Source organism: Paralichthys olivaceus, chromosome 9, assembly GCF_024713975.1.
Source record: "Paralichthys olivaceus isolate ysfri-2021 chromosome 9, ASM2471397v2, whole genome shotgun sequence".
Lineage (NCBI taxonomy): Eukaryota > Metazoa > Chordata > Actinopteri > Pleuronectiformes > Paralichthyidae > Paralichthys > Paralichthys olivaceus.
The window spans coordinates 24,887,021-24,905,144 of record NC_091101.1 but is presented as its reverse complement, the minus strand read 5'-3'; the positions used below and the strand labels follow the sequence as shown (position 1 = coordinate 24,905,144).

Sequence of the window (18,124 nt, the reverse complement as noted above, 5' to 3'; positions counted from 1 at the left end):
TGTCTCTGAGTGACCACAGGGTGTCAGTGTGTTTCAGACCTGTACGTGTTGTTGGTTGAGCTGCAGCCTTTGAGTTTTTCTCCTCTGGAGCAGCTGCCGTCCGGTCCCCAGGCTTCCAAAAGCTTTCTTCTGGCTTCTGCAGTTCCTGAATGGGCCACAAGATGGTTTGAAATTTAATTTTCCAGGTCATAACTCCAGTTCAAGATAAACCATGAACAGCTTTGAAAGATGTTTAGTGCAGCCATGTTAGACGTGTTCAGCGCACGCACACAAAGGCAGATTTGATTATAAATATATTAGAAAACAGGGCTTTTTTATCGATATACAGTTTGATATATTGTTTGTCTTGCAGATATTTACAATGCATCACCATTTAACTCTTCATTGAAAAGTACAACACGATACAAGGTCTCAACATGGCAACACACTGTCAGTAGTTTTAGGAGTTTAATCGTCAAATGCTGAGTGAAGGAGGGGCCATGTTCTGGGCATCTCTAAAAAAAATTATTACTTCAATATTTGTCTAAAGAGGAATCAAATGTCTCTTTTCAAGAATCAACTGTAATCAACAATAACAGCTCCTCATCCTGACCTCTGGAAGTGAGGTGGGCCGACTCAGTGGCGATGAATGCTCAGCGACTCTCTGGTCCCGGACGTCCTCGGGAGCTGCTTTGCTGCCGTCCCGTGCCTCCTTGGCCTTTATGGATGCCGGGCTTCCTCCTGCGGGGGAGGCGCGTAGACTGTGTGCGGGCGATGCTGCCGGGGAGGGAGCACCTACAGCGCTGTTGCTGGTTCTGGAAGGGGACGCCTGGAAGTGAGGAGGAGATTCCCTTCCTTGACTCTCAGGTGTGGTGGGAGCGTCGTCACTTCCTACATTGCCGTTGACTCGGAGCAAACCGTCCGCCTAGATCAGAGGAGGACGGGGATCACGTGAACTGTATTTGGGACTTGTGCAGTTTGGTATTAGATGATTAATACATTTAACATAAGCCCAGATAAAACATTACATTCTGCTTTAAAAGCATCACTCTAACATTTGTGCAGATCTTCTCTCCTGCATTGACGTATTAAAACAGTAGATTCTTCATCATGCAAATGAAAAACAGTATTAGCTCCAGTGCCAAGATGCAGGGAACATATCTGTGTGAATGAAAGAGTAAACAGCTCTTTACTGAGGAAATTCCTACATATGTCATAATCCTATATGTGATCATTTCATTTTTTAATTTCTTGTGATTTTCACCTCTGGACTTGATTTTAGCCGAAACTGTAATTGAAATACTCGTAATGTTCAACATCGCTTAATAAACTTTGGTGAAAATGAACTTTCAGGGAAAAACATTCAAACAAACCCTTCAACTAAAAAAAACTCGGTTTGCTCATTTGTGCTCATTACCAGCCTCTCGTCTCTGATATCGTCCATTCATGGAGCTCACTACACCGAGCCGGCCTCCGTGACAAAGACGCAGTAATGTATGTGCGAGGAGCTCCTATAGTGAGCGGTAACTTAAGACACAGTGGTGGAGTTGGGTGAATGCAGGCTCTCAGTCTGCACCCCTCCGCCTCCACCTTCTCATCCTAACCCTCGCAGCCTGTGTGGGCCGTCTTTGTCTGCTGGGAGCCCACTTCACATTGAGAGGACCCTACTTGTCAACTTCTTAAGTCAATAGGGAACAGAGGGCTCCATTCAGTGCCGGGCTCCGCTCAGACTCCCGACAAGACATTCCAGAAAAGCGCTCTGCTCCATTTGGTCTGATGATAACCAGTCCCCCCACCCCCCACCCCCCCCCCATCTCCGCCACAACAAAACATGAGATCGCATTTTGAATATTTCCATTTGGACGTTTTTCCAGGAGGAGAGGAAACGGATCCCGTTGAGAGTACTTTGAGCTAAATTGAAACATTACATGCTTCTTCTGTGACGGGAAGTCTTGTGTCCTCCAGAGAAATCAGTCAGCTCATCACCATGGCGGTTCTTTGGCATTCTAATGTAAATGCCAAGAGAGACGGAGGGGAATTTACCCATGAGCGCGCGAGGAGCGCAGCCAACACTGGAAAGTAACCACAGGCAAAGTGGTCGAGACCTCGGCAGTGACCGCAACTGAACTGTAGCGCAATCATTTAATCAATCTAAGAGGAAAACGAGAAATAATGTTAGAAAATTAGGCATTTAAAATTAAGTCTCATTTCACCACGACAACCAAAGTAAAACCCATCACCGTTGCTATGTTTACACCTGCTTCGCACGGCGCCAGAGCTTTTCAGAGAAGTTTGGAATCGCTGCCGGCCCCAATTTTATTTTGAAAACTCCAGGGCTGCGTTGTAGTGTTAAGTCAAACACGACTATGTTTGGAGAGGATGATGCAGTCACACACATGCGCTTCCAGTCAGTAACATTTCCACCTCAACTTCCTGTCACACACATGCCCAGTGTGCACGAATGGTCACGTGATATGCGTTTTCAGGTGCGTTTGCACTGACAGGGATCTCAGAGCTGAAACACTTGGACAGAGATCTGCAAAATCCTGGAAGTGTTGAGAGGTTTACCTGACCTCTGTCTGTTGATATGATGATGAGCCTCAGCATCACACTCACCTTGTTGGCCCACGGTTCAGCCGCTCTGCCTCGGGACTCCAGGTAAGGCTTAGGTGTCAGCAAAGGCACCGGTTTGGGAGACAGGGTTCTGGTTGACGGCGGCTCAGACGAGCGCGAGCGAATTTGAGGCCGCTGGTGAGGTGACGACAAGTCTTTGGGAAACTCCTCGATTCGCGCCTCAAGCGTAGAAGTGAACTTTGGAGCCGGGGCGGACTGCTGCCGCAGAAACCTCAAGGGCCCGTTGGGGTCCACGTCGAAGGGGTCTGGCGTCGTCGGGGAGGAGGAGAGGGAGAGAGGGAAGGGTGAGCAGGGGAAGGAGGGGTCAGCGGAGATGCTGCGATCCAGCAGCTTTGGCAGCTGCAGGCGTTCCAGGATAGTTTCACTGATGGAGAAACGCTGGGCGTAACGCTGCAGGATGGCGGACGCCTCCTCAGGGGTTCTGGCTCTTTTGTAGGTGTCCCGCAGCTCCTCCTCACGGCGCTCCCTGTTGACGTGAGGAAAACGAGTGCAAGAAGTTGGCTAAGCAGTTAAAGAGAACTTTGTCATATAGCAGCAGCAAAGTAGAAACATGAAGTGAAGCAAAGATAAAACAATAACTAGAGATCTATTTTTTCTTTCCACGTGACTTCTTAGTGGAATAACAAGACAAATACCCGTCCTACTGTGTTTCACATACTTTTCCTCCACTATCTCTCTGTACGTCTTGATGCTTCTCCTCCTGTGGGAGGGACAAGTGTCTCCTGTCATCAACTGTTCCATCATCTTCCTCTCCTCCTCCTTCTTGATCAGGTCCTGAGAAACACTCCTCCTCCGATTTTTCCATCTTGCCAGGTCCTGACAGGTCCAAATGAAACACAGGAGGAGAGCTTGGGTTAGCAGTGATGTCAGACTTGCAGCACTGCTGCGGCTCTATTGAAAAATGCTTTAAGTTGTGTAACTGGGGCACAGCAAGAGGTTGCAGGCATTAAAAAAAAAGAAAAGAAGAATCACTGCTTGTATCTGATAAACCTTGGACACCACAGAGACAAGAAACACAAACTGTGCAGATAAGACGCATCTCAAGGGACTTAAATGTTGTTTCACACCAGCAAGAAAAAAACCTCCAACAAATAAATACACAGATTAAAGTAATGTAAGACAGACAGATCTGAGACACTCACGTCCTGCCAGTGATCCTCCTCCTCCTTCATCGTGTTGTACTGATTGTGCATCAGCTCATGACGCACCTGACTGTGGGGCTGCAAGACGGCCTCGTCCTCACCACGCATGTCGATCATACTCACACTCCTGGGGAGGAGGCAGAGAGAGAGAGAAAGAGAGAGCGAGAGAGAGAATGATGATGATGAAAAACTTCCAGAAAAGGACAAGTTTTGTTTTAAAAAAGTCTAGAGATTGTTTTTTTTTAATGCTGCTAGTCATTCTATCCATTTCACTCCACTCATCGTACTGCAAGTACAGTTGTGTTTGTTTGTGTGTTGGCCATTTAATCTGTGTCACACAATCTTGTGGACGATGGAAAAAAAAACACTGTGACCCTGAAACTTGACTCAAACATCTGAAGCTCAACTTCCAGTGAAAAAACACATTAATCACAAGATTTGTTTTGTAGAAATCAATCGTGACAACTTTGAACCAGTGGCTCAGTATGTGACAAATGTAAAACTGTGCTTCTTCAAAGATACTCGTAACAAAAACTCCAGAAGTAACAGAAACTCCCATCCTAGTACAACTCCACTGTTAGTACTTTTTGACTCGTCACATTCAAACATTTTTTAACAGGAAATGCACAAACATTAAATACGTGAAGACAAAATTTAACAAGAACTTTGAAAACAGCTTCAGATGCAGGTGACTGTTGTTTTAAAGCGTTTAGTAACATTCTGATGTGAGTGTATGAGATGCAACATCAAGTATATTTCAAACAGACAAAAACTGGTTACAGAGAGTTTTTACACTGATCTTTGTATTTGAAGAGTCAGCAATGTTAAAGCATCATCGATTTACAGGTTTACAGACAGGGCAGTAAAATGCAGCCTCACTGTTAGGAGCATGCAGCTGGACTGGGTGTTCAGCACGCAATTAGAATGGGTTAAGTCATTTTATTCTTGTGTTAACAATTTCCCACAAGCCACAATTTAGAAAACTGAGGCTTGGATGCAAATAGATGGAGGTATTGGTTGTTTCAAAATAAAATAAAAAAGAAGCAGCATCAACCATTTGCTTTTCTCTGACACTAGTGGTCAAATGTTCATTTGTAGCAGGTGCAGATTGAACCTTGGATATAATGACATGTTATTTCTGTTAATAAGTTGAATTAGTGAGGTTATAGAAGTAGTGCTAAGTAACCATCTGCTCCTCTGTATTATACATTTATTTATTTACTTGTATTTCCGTCATCTGTGAGTAATTAATCGTCTACTTGTTTTTGGGAAGCTGCACTTTTATCCATCAGCTCTTCGCAGCACAGGACATGACCATGATAATATGCATTTCATTAGAGATGGGATGTCAGGAGGGAAGCTGAAATGGTTGCGTCACATTAAACATGCAGCTGGCAGAAGCACGGTTGTAAATCTAAGAGCCGTGTGGTTCAGTAAGTTCCCTCCACGGCCATTGCTGCAGGCAACGAATTAAATCGGAGAGGAAAGGACGGATTCCAGCTTCCTAACAAAAACAGATTCCTCGAAAACATCATTACATCAAGCTCAAGATTAAGGGCTCGGGGAAAAGGCTTAAGCAAACTGCTGAACATGTTCGTCACGGGTTATTTCACTTATGATTCTATAATATTTTTAGTTAAGTGTCAAAGAAACATTATTAAAAGAGACTTACTACGACCTTAGCCTCAATGAATGAGACATCTGCATGTCTTTATTTCACTCTTCAATAAAGTTTTATATATTTATTCAGCTCATACAGTGAAAATGTCACCTACAAATTATTTTAACTGAGCTACAAGACAAATTCAAGCTCTAATAAATGATATTCAGCAGATAATTCCGGTGTTAGCAGCCATTTTAGTCATTATTGCAATCATTGTAATTTACAAAAAGATAATCAAACCCATGTTAAGTTGTAATCAACGGCATCAAGAAAGTTATTTCAATGACTTTGACCCTTCAGTAATTTTTTTCCTCACAATTGATAAAATGATTTCGTGGAGTTGGGTTTGTTTGTTTTGTCGTGCAGAGCAGCGTCGTGCCAGGCAGCCGAGTGGTACAAAGACAACTTACTGTGAATCATCTGACACAATATCTGTGTGGCTGAATCTACAGAAGGATGGAGAGAGAGAGAGCATGGAAAGAGAGAGAGAGCATGGAAAGAGAGAGAGAGCACAATCACAAATGAACACAGATACAGTGGAATCGTCCCGGATATATCAAACAAAGTGGTGACAACGAGGTCACGAAGACAGAGCAGAAACAAAATATGCACCAGAGAGGATTGATTTATAATAAAAGTGTGTCCTGTGGTTTGTGTATTTGTCAGTTCCCAGGTTTGTGAGACAGTGAGACTCAAACCAAACACAAGGGGGCAGTCTTACCCAAAACACAGCTGGAGCAGAGGAGAAATTTACTGCAGCACTTGCAAACAAAAACACTGCAGACGTTCAACAGACGTATTTAGCAAAAACTAACTGCAGTAAAAAAAATAAGCACATGCATCTTTTATCCGAGCAACTGGACGGATGTGGATTCTCTTTGTCTGTGACCACCACCACTTCACTCGGCCCCGGACCACAAAGGAGCTTCCTCTGTGAGGTCGTGAGATAAAGTGCGGTTTGTGGTCGTTCGCCACATGAGTAAGAGGAGACTAAATAAAGAAAGACTAAGATGGCTATTTGCCATGTGGTATATGTTGTATTGAGGGAGAAGATGTCTGTCTGTGATACCGAGGGGTTCCCATTAAAGCTGAGTTCATTATTTTGCTTTGTTGTCATACAGGGAACGACCAGCGCAGACAAACAACTTAACAAAAGCACAGATTGTATTTAGATGCATTTAAAGCAACACAACTTTTAACTGTAAAACAGCAACTGTACAGTAGTTTGATGGTTCTCTGACTTGGAACCTGAACGCCGGTTCTTCCTCTGTGTAACTTTGGTGACTGGGTTCGATTTCCTTCAATTGTCAGAATCAGGTCCAGCAAGTTAAAGAGCTGGAAACTTTGAAAATATGAAGAGTTTTATACAGTGGAGGCTCCGCTGGTTTAGAGAGCAGGTGCTTATGGGTAATATCCACCTGTTTCAGTTCAGTGAGTGGGGCTACGCAGTCAGAGCTCCACTCAACACACTGATGGACTTTGCTTTTGTTTTCCTCTACATGAAAACTATTGAATCGCTCGGATACAGAGCCCGACAGAATCAATCACTACCTGCGGCTGCAGAGGGCGCTGTTGCTGAGTAAAAGTCACATACTGTTGCTTTAAATATGATGAATGAACGAATTCAAACATTTTTTGTGATATCCTGGATGAAAGTGGATAAAATTAACTTCAACATCAAGTTCAATTATTTAAAAAAAACCACGTAGTTAATCAAAGACCACATTGTTTTTTTTTTTCATCCAAATTGGGATGAAAAATAGCAAAGCAACGAGGAAATAACACGTTTCCATGCGTTCTGTGTCCATTAACAGCAGCTTTATAACGACTTCATGTGAAAAATGAGTAAGTCATCCGTGCTCATAGGAGCACTGCTGTGTGAGGTCGAGGTCACATGCTGAGGTGGAGAATTCAACAGAATCATGGGGAAAGTGGATCCCTTTGGTTAAAACAGTGAATTTTTTAAGTTCATAAAATGTAGTGTAGCTGCTGGATGGGGCTCACGTTGCTGGAAGACTGCCGTCCAACCAAGATCCTTGTGGGTCGTCACTTTCGCTCAGGGCCCTGCCCTTTCGTCGGCCTGTGTTGGCTATTTCTCTTGAAGTGGTTGCCACGGCAGCAGGTACAGGAAGGAAGTGGGAGGGACTTGGCGTGCGTTTAGGAGAGGTCGGCATTCGACAGGCCTGCTTCGCGTCCAGCTCTGCATCTGCGACTAGCGGGGTACCAGCGACTCCCATCCTCACTCCGGCTTCCTCCCGGTGTGTTGTAGGTGAAAGTTTTCCGGGGCCTGATGCGACCACAGACGCCGCAATGGTGTTTCCCGCCAGAGTCGTCGAATGGTGGAAGAGTTCCTCCGAGCACGAGCGAGCTGGAGTGCTGCGGAGAGCAAAGCAAACTAAAAACGTACTGCTGTCTGGTTATCATCCTATGTCATCAGACAGCATTCCTCTGGAGGAGTCTAGTGTACATGAGGGTTTTTCAAAACATGAATTTAAGAAAATAGCACAGTATGGTCACCAATCCATCCATCGCAGACCGGAAAACAAATTGGAGCCGCAAAGCCAAAGAAAAGAAAAAAAAATCACTGAACGCTCCGCTGTTTGTCACCCTGTGATGATATTATTGGACTGTAAATTCCCAGAATGCATAGCAGAGTGAGAGACTGGCCAGCTGCCGGCAGTGAAAGGACCAGGCTTCATTTCCAGCCCACTCAGGGTCAGGGAAGGAAGACGGGCTCATTTCCTTACATCCTGAGGGTGGGTCACATGTTCATTTTGCCTGCGAGTGGGTTTATGTGAGTGTGGACACATACAGTGCATTTCTGTGTGTGTGTGTGTGTGTGTGTGTGTGTGTGTGTGTGTGTGTGTGTGCTGTATGAAGGTTTGTGCAGGCTTTGGAAGACGTCATGTAAAGTGTAAATGGAATGGAAGGGCCGTCAATTAGGAGATTTCTTGATATTGATTTTTATCAGTTTAAAAAAACAATCACATCCTTTGTTTTACTAACGAGCCAAATTCACCCCTGAGTGTCAGACGTCTGCTCAAGATAAGAAACACAGTGAACGGTTAACAAACAGCAGCGCAGAGCCGGATACAAGCTCCACTCTTCCATCCAAACAAACTGAAACAAACATCTCAGACTTGTTTTGCTTGTAAAAAAAAAAGGATGTAACAAAACGCAGGAATGTTGGTGTGACACAACCCTGAAAACATACGACAGCTCCAGCCTTATTTTTTTCCTCTTGAACAAACACCAGCTGGAACCAACTGAAGAAGCTCATATCAAATCTTTTTACAAACACTCAAGAAATCCCACTTTCTCCTCGGCAAACAGCAAAACACATGTTAGATTTCTACCGAGGATTCCTCTCACTCCCTGACATGCTGACGATCCAATCAACACCATAACATCAGTGTCAAACAAGAACGCTGGAAACTGGAGGCATGGCCATGACACGTCTCCAGCAGGACTGTGAATGAACAAGAGACTGAAACTGACATTTTCAGGCAGAGAAACGCGGCAGCCTCACATCGCACTGGACGTCTGACAGCTCATAATCCTCACCTTGTTAGTTGACACCAACTGTGAAATGCGTGACCCCGGACAAGCCTGCTGGGTAAAGACTTTCTACGATAACAATGTGTTCCTCCTGCAAACGTATTGTGAGGCTGCTCGGGATAAGAATAGCAGTGGTGGCGATGACCTGGTAATAACAGGGTCAAACAGGGAAGTAGCCGAATGGAAACACCAGCTGGGAAAATCTGAACTAAATGACCAGTCCTGGCGAAAACTGTTCAAACTGAAGTCTGTGGATTATCCTCACTGACGGGAACAGATGTGCTGCTGCCGACAGACTGAAGTGTAATTATTCCAGAGGTTAAATAATGTAATTCCCTTGCTCTGTAGGATGGTGTGCACATGGTTGTCAGAGGTAGTAGTGAGGCAGCAGAGATACCATCATCCTTTTTAATCCATCTATTCTCCTTGGTGCCTCCATGACCCACAATGCAACCTGACCACTGACAGTTTGCCTGCAGACTCCAGTGTGTTATATGCTCAGGCAGAAGTTATGTGCAGCTTCCGAGGTCTGGTAAATCTCACTTCTGTCTATTTCTCTTAACCTAACATTATTTTCAGTTTTAAACAGCTGCAGCCAAATCTGCCTCAGGTGACACTTGGGACATATTTCATATCAGACACTTGCGCAGCTTCCTCCAGAGCCACAAGAGGCTTTCGATGACATACTAAGTGTCTCAATACCAGGAAACTCAGTGTCGTTTCTTCTTTAGAAGCAACTTTATCAACAATTTTTATACAAAAACTATAAACTGGTTATGTAAGAGTTCTACACAACTATAAGACAAGTCTATCAAGTTCTAGACTTGGTTCATTTCTAGTGAATGAAATATACCTACATATATGAATATATATATATATACCCATCAATAATGATGATTTCAGGTAAAAAGAAAAAACATGAATTAAGGTGAAGACCTTTGTGCAGAGGGGCCCATCAGGTGCGTTACAGTCTCCGTGCGGGGCTCTGCGTGGGGCTGGGGGACGCTACAGGGCGGAGGGTCACTGCTCCTCCTCGTGATGGCCGCATGGATCTCAATGTTAGGGATGGAGAAACTGTGCTCCCCTTCATCCTCCCGTTGAATCTGTGTCTGGGGTTCAAGGGGCGGGGTGGAGGATGGACTCGGGGTGTCTAAGCTAGGGATTTCATCTGGACTGTTACATCAGTCATTCACACACATTTGATAAACAGGAGAGGAAGATGTTATCACATTGGAGCGTAAATAGCAACAATGACATGAAGGTTATTGCAAAGAAACAACGACACACAAATGTGGTGATGGAGAATTAAGTGCACGTAAGAGCTCAAATTAGGTTAAAGGGGAAACACAAATATACACAATAAGAGGGAAGGAGGTGGAGAAGGAGGGAAAGGAAAACAATAAATGCAAATTAATAAATGCACTTGATGATGCAAAATAAAATGATGGATGAATTTAACCAAGGGAAATGAGATCAGCAGCAAACACTGGGTTAAACACACAGACACACTTCCCCTGCTGTAAATCCTCCTACTCACAGCTATAGACCACTTGAGATAAGACCAAGACCCATTTTCCTTCTGGTGTCCATCGATACAGTCAAACAATTATTCATCCAAACCTCAAAACATTAACACTCCCTTTCTCCTCTCACGCCTCAACAATAACATCGCACACGCTGATCAAAAGCACATTACGGAATCTACTGAGGCGGCAGAAATCTGACACTTCGACACATGAGATCCACTGAGGAGCAACTGCTAAATATAAGATCCCAGAGCTCTCGCACATTTGGCTTTTATTCCGCCTCATTTTTGTCCGTTTTTTTTTTTTTTTTTACATTTTTGCTTCAATCGGAGTCCGAAACCAAATGGAAGCTCACATCTGGCCTCCATCAGCCACTCCCATCTGAACTGCACTGGACAGAGAGACAGAACCAAAAGCTGAAAGGTTTCATTTCAGACAACTGTAATTTGACTGAGTGACAACTGGAGCCACACTGCACTAAAATTATGCTCTGCCTCTACCAATTCATCACTCTGTCTGGATTTGATTCTACTCATTTTAAACATGCAGAGTGGAGACGACATCTTCATAAAAGATGCAGATTCATATGTGAGAAAAAGAACGACGGCTTAAATCTTCATTTGCAGAAACCCATGTGAGTCAAACATGAGTTCCTGTTTGTAAAACCTCTTACACTCTCCATCACCAGTGTAAAGACGGTTTCTCACTCTGCACTGTTACGATGAAAAAACTGAAAATATGTGAGATCTAACCACAATTTACCAAAAACGTAGGATTTAGTTTGATTAGTAACAAACTGAAAAATCCAATAACTTCACAAGTCTCTCCGATTAGTCACACTCACCTGAAAGGTCTGTCTCCCCCTATAGGCGAAGTGGCAGTACTCCAACTCTTGCGTGCTCCCTCCTCTTTGTCGTTTTTCTTTTTGCGGAGCGGCGTGGGTAGATATCCACTCTGGTTGCTCTTGTTGGGAAGGTACTGGTTAAAGGGCATGGCGGTTCGAAGCTCGCTGACGGACGTTCGCCGCGCAGACATGTCGTCCTTACGGATGTCCGGCACCTTCCTGTGGGGGGGGCCGTCGGACTCTGAGTCGCTTCCACGGCCTGTTTCAGAGCAAGAGAAGAGGGGGTGAAGCAGTTTATTAATGGTGTCATGGAGCCTCTACATCGCTGATAAATCATTTTGCAGCTGATTTCTTGGCAGAATGAGTTTGCCTTAAAACGCAGGCTGAACCCCTTTATAACGATACAGACATTAACCTCAGCCAATATAAAAATATGATTTTCATTTAACAGGCAGTTAAATATAGTTTCTTTTCATTATGTAAATATGATGTGAAATACAAACGACCCACAGTGGCAATAAAAAACAACCTCAGTGGAGGGAGTGTCAGTATACTGAAGGTTAACAGAAACCTGTAATTTCACCATGTTTCATTATTTGATGACATTAAAAGCATTCTATTCTTTTCTAAACAGGAATCTTTGCTGCATTAATGATGAAGGCTCTGAAAACAACAGTGTCTCAGATGTGTTGCAATACTTTCTGAATGATAACAGCTTTTGAAAATGACCGTGATTCCCCTTTAAGCCTCCGAGAGAGAAAACAAGTAGGCTGCTGAGTCATGGTCAGAGACAGACATAGACGGGGAGCGAGGGAAAGAGGGAGGGGGCGAATAAATACAAAAATAGGAGGAGCAGAGTAACTATTGATCGAGGACTCAGATTTCCCTCCAAACCATCAGGTTATATAGGCCTAGAAAACATTATAGTGCTGTTACTGTGTTATTATGTGTGGTGCATTCCTGCGGCTGAACATAAATCAACTCCGAGCAGGTTTTTACACAAAACAAGCAACATAAATCATAAGTGAATTTGTATTGCGCAACTCGTGCTGACTAAATTCTAGCCTGCAGTTCGGAAGAATTCACTTAAGATGTGTGTCTGTGCGTCCCCCAGCCCCACGCAGACTTTCAAACATCGTGAGCATTTTAATCTCAGTGGAAACACCTGGATCTGCAGAAGGGCATTGCTCAAGGACTTAAATTCCTCTGCAAGATGTTGATGTGATCCTGAGAGTACAAACAACGATAGAGAGCCTCGCTGAGGACATCACATGTTTATAATTCCAGGGATCTGCTCTAAGCATACTAGTCATTTCCACTGTCATTAAGGCCTCTGTCTGCTCATTCTACTCCACATTCACAAACTGCAGAAAAGGCAGCTAATACCTGCCGCGCTGCTTTATCCAAGGTCTCCCAGAAATTCCTCTCCCCAAGATGTTCAGCACATGTGCTACTGGAATTCCCCTCCCTGCACGAGAGCCTAATCTACGACCTGCGAATATATATGACTTAATTCATACATTTTCCAAGCATAAACCCACAATTTCAACCCATAAACGTCCTCCGCTGATTTTGAACAGATACATGTGGAGGAGTCAACCGCAGCTATCGGTGGAAATAAACGTCACATTCTGAACTTGTGAAAACCTCCCTTTCTATGAATAGACTTTTTGTTTTTATGTGGTCCAAAAAGATTGACAGAACAAGGTCCAACAGAGGCCTTGAGTTATCCGCACTTCCAACAATGAATGGTTCAATTATGGCTCTTTACACATCAGCTCGAAACATGAGTAACTCTGCCATCCAAGTCCATCTTTAGAGGAACAGCGCATGTCGATCTCACGGGGTCGATCTCGTCTCTCGGCACATGTGGTAACACTGAAGCTTGAGTGTTTGTCCTGGGTCAGTGTTCGTACTGTACCGGAGCTTCAAAGAATCTTATTTACATCAATAACCATCAACATGCAGTCAGGCTACATGGGAAAGGAAGAGCAAGAGTCCAGTTCAATATGTTTTAAAGTGACTGAAAAGCTGAAACAGAAAAACAAGAGAAGATCGACAGAGATCTGCTCAAAATGTCTGAGAGCAATAAAGTGAAATAAATGATGACACTATCGAGGACACAAAATGTGATTCTGTTTTTCTTATGATGTGACACAGATGTACTGAGCCTTTGTGTGGCTCAAAGAAGTTTGAGTTGAAAAACCCACTCAGTCTCAACTATTATCTATTCTGCTCATCCTCTGAGGGTGGAGGAGGGGTTGGAGCTAACGTCAGTTGACATTGAGTGAGAGGCGTGTTACACGCAGGTCGCCATTGTACCATAGGGACGAATGTGGCCCTGAAAGTTGGGTCCATAAAATGTCTGTGGCAAAGTCTCCTAACCTGCATGTTTTTGGACTGTTGGGAGAAGCTGGATTACTGGGAGAAACCGGGTAAAGGAAAAACCACAGTAACGACAGTCAAGGTTTAACAAGAGGAGGATAGATTTAACTTTATGAGAGCCAGTAGAACAAAGTTCTTCATTTATCAAAACTGTATCCATCTACAAACTTGGTCCAAACAAAAGAACCTCGCCAATATTGGATTTCTTACAGAGATTGAGTAAAACTCATTTTTCCAGTTCCCTAATTACTGTCAGGGTGAAGTCAGCTTACAGGTCTGAATAGTGAAAGGATTTTTTTGTCTGAAGGCCAGGGCAGCGGAAACCTGCCCGGGTTCAGCTTGTGTGCCTGTTAATAAATGGATACTCTTGTTCCTGGCGTTCTCAGAGGTCCCTGTGATTGGTTGATAACGGCATTGTTGTCCTGTTCTCACTTTTCTCACCTGTGCCTCCTGGGTCTGATCTGAACACTGACTATATGAGAATAATGGTCAGGGTTTAGAAATATGATCAGACGTGTAAAACATATTTTCGACTGAACGTGAGCGAGACACAAAGAGCTCCTGACAGCGAAGACTTCAACAAAAAATGTAAAGAAAATTCATAGACCACAGCATTTTTTTTTTTACACTTCCCTTAAAACAGAAATGCCATCGGACAGCTTGCTCGGCCTCTCTCTGTATTTTCTGAAATGTTCGTTACATTTTAAAGGTCGTCATTAAAATTTTAAACCGCCTCATTCGAATGCAGCGCAGCAATCAACAGATTTCTGTGACGGGCAAACTGTACTTTAACTCCCTTTATGACTCCAACACAACATAAACACAGACTTCAGACAGTTTTACAGTTTTAATGCCAGTATGTGGTTATCTAAACTTTATCTGCTTTTTTTTGTTGCTTTTAGTTTCTGAAAACAGAGGAAATATAGAGAATAAAATGTAGAAATACTTTGGTATTTCAGTGTATGAATTAATAGCAGGTTGGGAGAATTATCTGTCAGGTGCACATGATTGTCTGACTTGAGAAATTAGAGTAAAGCAGAGGTAGAGGGCATGTATACATTAATTTCTTTGTTTACTTACTTACTTGAGATACATATTCCTAAATCCTATCAAGTTTTAACTACGAGCTATTATTATGTCTTCTGTCACGACAATGAGGATAAAATATTGTATAGAATAGTGTCCTTTGTTTTTAGGTTTCATCATCGCTGACAGATGAGTCAAGTGTCGGATCAAAAAAACCACTAAAAGCCTCCATTCATTCAACCGCACCTCTTTCTCTCCCCAGTTTCACTGTATCAGGAAGCTTCATCTCTCTCTCTCTCTCTCTAGTGCAGTCAATCATCTCATTCCGCACTTCAAGGGAGCCATCAAACAACCGTAACCCATGGCAACAGGCACAAACACTCGGCACAGAGGCACTTTTGTGTGGATGTCAATGGCAGGACAGGAAATCCTCAGTGACAGGTGTCACAACTTGCAATGAGAGCACGCACGCTTTTGAGATGCGTGGTGGCTGTGGCGTCCATTCACTCACATACATGTCACACGTAAACACATGCAAACACAAAGATACAGACATGACTGATTTGGCGCAAGCTACGATTTTGGAGGAAAAACTAAGATTCAGTGGGTTAGGGTTAGGACGCAGGAGGAGGAAGTGCCCTTGAGCAAGACGGTGAATCCCTGTCACCAAGCCTGACCTCCCAGTGACGGGGGGGCAATTTAAAAAGATCAGTGAATCATAATATTATTCAACGATATAATTTTATATTTATCTTTTTTGATTGGTTTAATATCTTACAAATTGCTAAAAACCTTTTACAGTAAACCATATTTAACAGTTATATTACAATGTTAAGGTCGGACAGAGCAACTGCTGAGCATGTTCAGAGTCTCAGAGTTCAAACTACAGCTGAAGGTCTCAGAGAGTTTTTATCTCTGTCACAGGACACAGATTTGAAATGTGAAAGATAAGTTATTACACGAGAAAGCAATGTTTCATCTGATGGAAAACAAACAGACACATGGACGTAAATCGAATCATTTCGCTTCCAACAAATTGCATCATTTATGTCCCAATTGGTAATTTTCAGAAGAAATACACAGATCTAATATCTTGTGTTTGACGTCGTCTGACACAGTCATAGGATGTCATCTTAGTGGAGCCATGTGTGAATATTACATAACTGAAATGTGTTGAAACAGAAACAGATGTGACAGACTTTGTTTTTGAAACTCGGCTTTTTCACGCTGCAGACAGACAACAGATAGACGGAGAGGCCGTTGAGCTGAAGCTCAAAAAGAGATAAAACGCAGGATCTCTGATATGTAGAATTTGAAACTGTTATATCCTTTACAAGCTTCACGTCAGCAGCACCACAGACACAAACGACCTCATTCAGTGCATGTGCACCGTGTCTACAGACCGAGACTGAATTTGAGCCACACACAATCAGCACAGCTCTGAATTTAAAAAAAAACCTATAGCTTTCCTACAGTTTCTTGTTAAAACGAAACAATGGCCTTACTTTGACTTCAAAACAGCACTGAGATCATTCACGCTTCTTTTTTGAAAACACTGGGCGTTGTCAAAAACACAGGGAGGAGAACTACAGGCTTTACTACAGTAGCTCTACGAGCACAATGCACCCCATTTATCTATATACTGTATCGGTACACCGCAAACGAGCCAAACAAAACAGCCTGTACTGAATTACTTCCCCTCCTCAAGATAAATGGCTGTGACTAACATGACAAAGGCTATTGAACAGATTTCACCTGCAACCTTTAAGTTGAAGCATTCTTTAAACAAGATCAAAAAAAAAAAAGTGCAGTGTTTCCTACCATCGCTGCTGCCGCGGGCAACCAGGACGTCTGGCGACGGGGTTTGACGTGAGCGTGAGCCGAAGGAGTCCAGGCTGTCGAACGAGTCCTCGCGGCCGTGGCGTGGGGGGGAGAGAGAGTCGCTGCGCTCTGAGTCCCAGCAGTCGATGTAGCCACTGTCACGGATGCTGCGTTTCGGGCTCTCTGCCTCCTCCGCCTCCTGGACATTTATACATACACATCCACTTTATATAGAATACACAGGTGTATAAAAATTATATTGTACAAAAGGAAAGAAAATTACCAAATATCTCCTTTGAATAATCCTTTTAATTACTCAAAAGTCTGTAAACTTGTGTTGTATGTCCACTACAAACATCTCACACTCACTCTGCAGTGTTCCCACATCCATTTATCAATCAGCCTCTGCCTACATCCCCCTTCATCACTCTCTCTTCACCTTCGTGACCCCTCCCTTTGTCTGTCTACAGTTGGAACAAGCCTCTGCAGCTAATGGGAGGTGGGGAGAGGCCTTTCCTGTCTACAAAAAGACTTCCCGTTCCTGACCCCGGTACCATCTGTTATGCAACTCCCAGACCCCCGACAAAGTCTTTATGATGCTTCCAAGAAGTCTCTACCACCGAATCATTTCTGTGTGATTCATCTCTTTGGTGAAGTCATGACATCGCAGAGTTAGGGAGCACTGGTAACGTTTGTGGATGGGTGCAAACATATCCTTTAAAATCCAAGGAGATCAGTTTAACTACTTATATTTTTTTTTTATTTTTTTGTTCTAGTTCTTGAGCATTCACCTGCTTCTTCCTCTTCTTCCAGTTTCCAGTTAATAAGCATTAGAAGTGAACTGAGAAGCACTAATTCAATCCTGAGTGTGTGCACCTGATGTGCTTTCCTAAGATTTTCCAATTCCAATATCATTGTTATTTTTTCTTTTGTTTCATGGAGACGTGGCTTTGTTTTGGTCAGCTGCAACGTGTTCACATCTGGGAGAGAGATTGCGCTGAGTTGGCAGCAATTCCTCAGTTTTACAGAACAGCAAAGGGACGTCACTTTGTGGAATAAATTGCATGACGGTGACATCATGGTGAGAGAGCTGCTGTCAGATGGAGACGGGTCAAGATGACTTAAGTATAATCATGGGGTGTTATACGCATGATTACACTAAACAAACATACTAATTTAGTGTATTGCATAATGAATCATTCAGTTAATCACATTTGGTTTCTGTGATCTTCTCCTTACAAAAAAAAGAAAGATGATCCCTCAGTGGCTGCTGGGGGATTTGTAATACAACACAACTACAACTACAGATTTCTAATTTTTAACTGGGACCATCACCAAATGTGACTCGACAAACCTTTCGCATCTGTGACAGCAGGCCCTCAAACTCTTTCAGGTCCAGCGTGGGCCCGTTGTAGGAGGTACAGCCGTTGGCAGCACGACCCAACCAGTAGATGGTGATTAAAACCTGAAGGGCAGAAAAAAAGAATGCAGTCAAGCACCGTGATGAAATTAGACAATTCTTTGTTTGTAAAGAAAACAACAATCC

At 43.3% G+C, this 18,124-nt stretch overlaps 1 protein-coding gene across 28 annotated transcripts in view; it reads right to left on the bottom strand.

The window, feature by feature from the left end:
• Positions 1-18,124, bottom strand: part of LOC109640429 (LIM and calponin homology domains-containing protein 1) — an 80,420-nt gene that overhangs the window by 18,328 nt on the left and 43,968 nt on the right. For 13 of the 28 annotated variants that reach the window (XM_069531232.1, XM_069531231.1, XM_069531229.1 and 10 more), the window contains 11 exons: positions 17,933-18,043; positions 16,579-16,777; positions 11,347-11,605; positions 9,913-10,149; positions 7,423-7,794; positions 5,829-5,864; positions 3,756-3,882; positions 3,272-3,429; positions 2,596-3,079; positions 593-904; positions 40-145 (listed from right to left, as the gene is read on the bottom strand). In XM_069531232.1, the coding sequence (XP_069387333.1) occupies positions 40-145; positions 593-904; positions 2,596-3,079; positions 3,272-3,429; positions 3,756-3,882; positions 5,829-5,864; positions 7,423-7,794; positions 9,913-10,149; positions 11,347-11,605; positions 16,579-16,777; positions 17,933-18,043 (2,401 nt within the window). The remainder of the gene's footprint in view (positions 1-39; positions 146-592; positions 905-2,595; positions 3,080-3,271; positions 3,430-3,755; positions 3,883-5,828; positions 5,865-7,422; positions 7,795-9,912; positions 10,150-11,346; positions 11,606-16,578; positions 16,778-17,932; positions 18,044-18,124) is intronic. The other 15 variants (XM_069531237.1, XM_069531252.1, XM_069531251.1 and 12 more) reach the window with 7 other exon arrangements.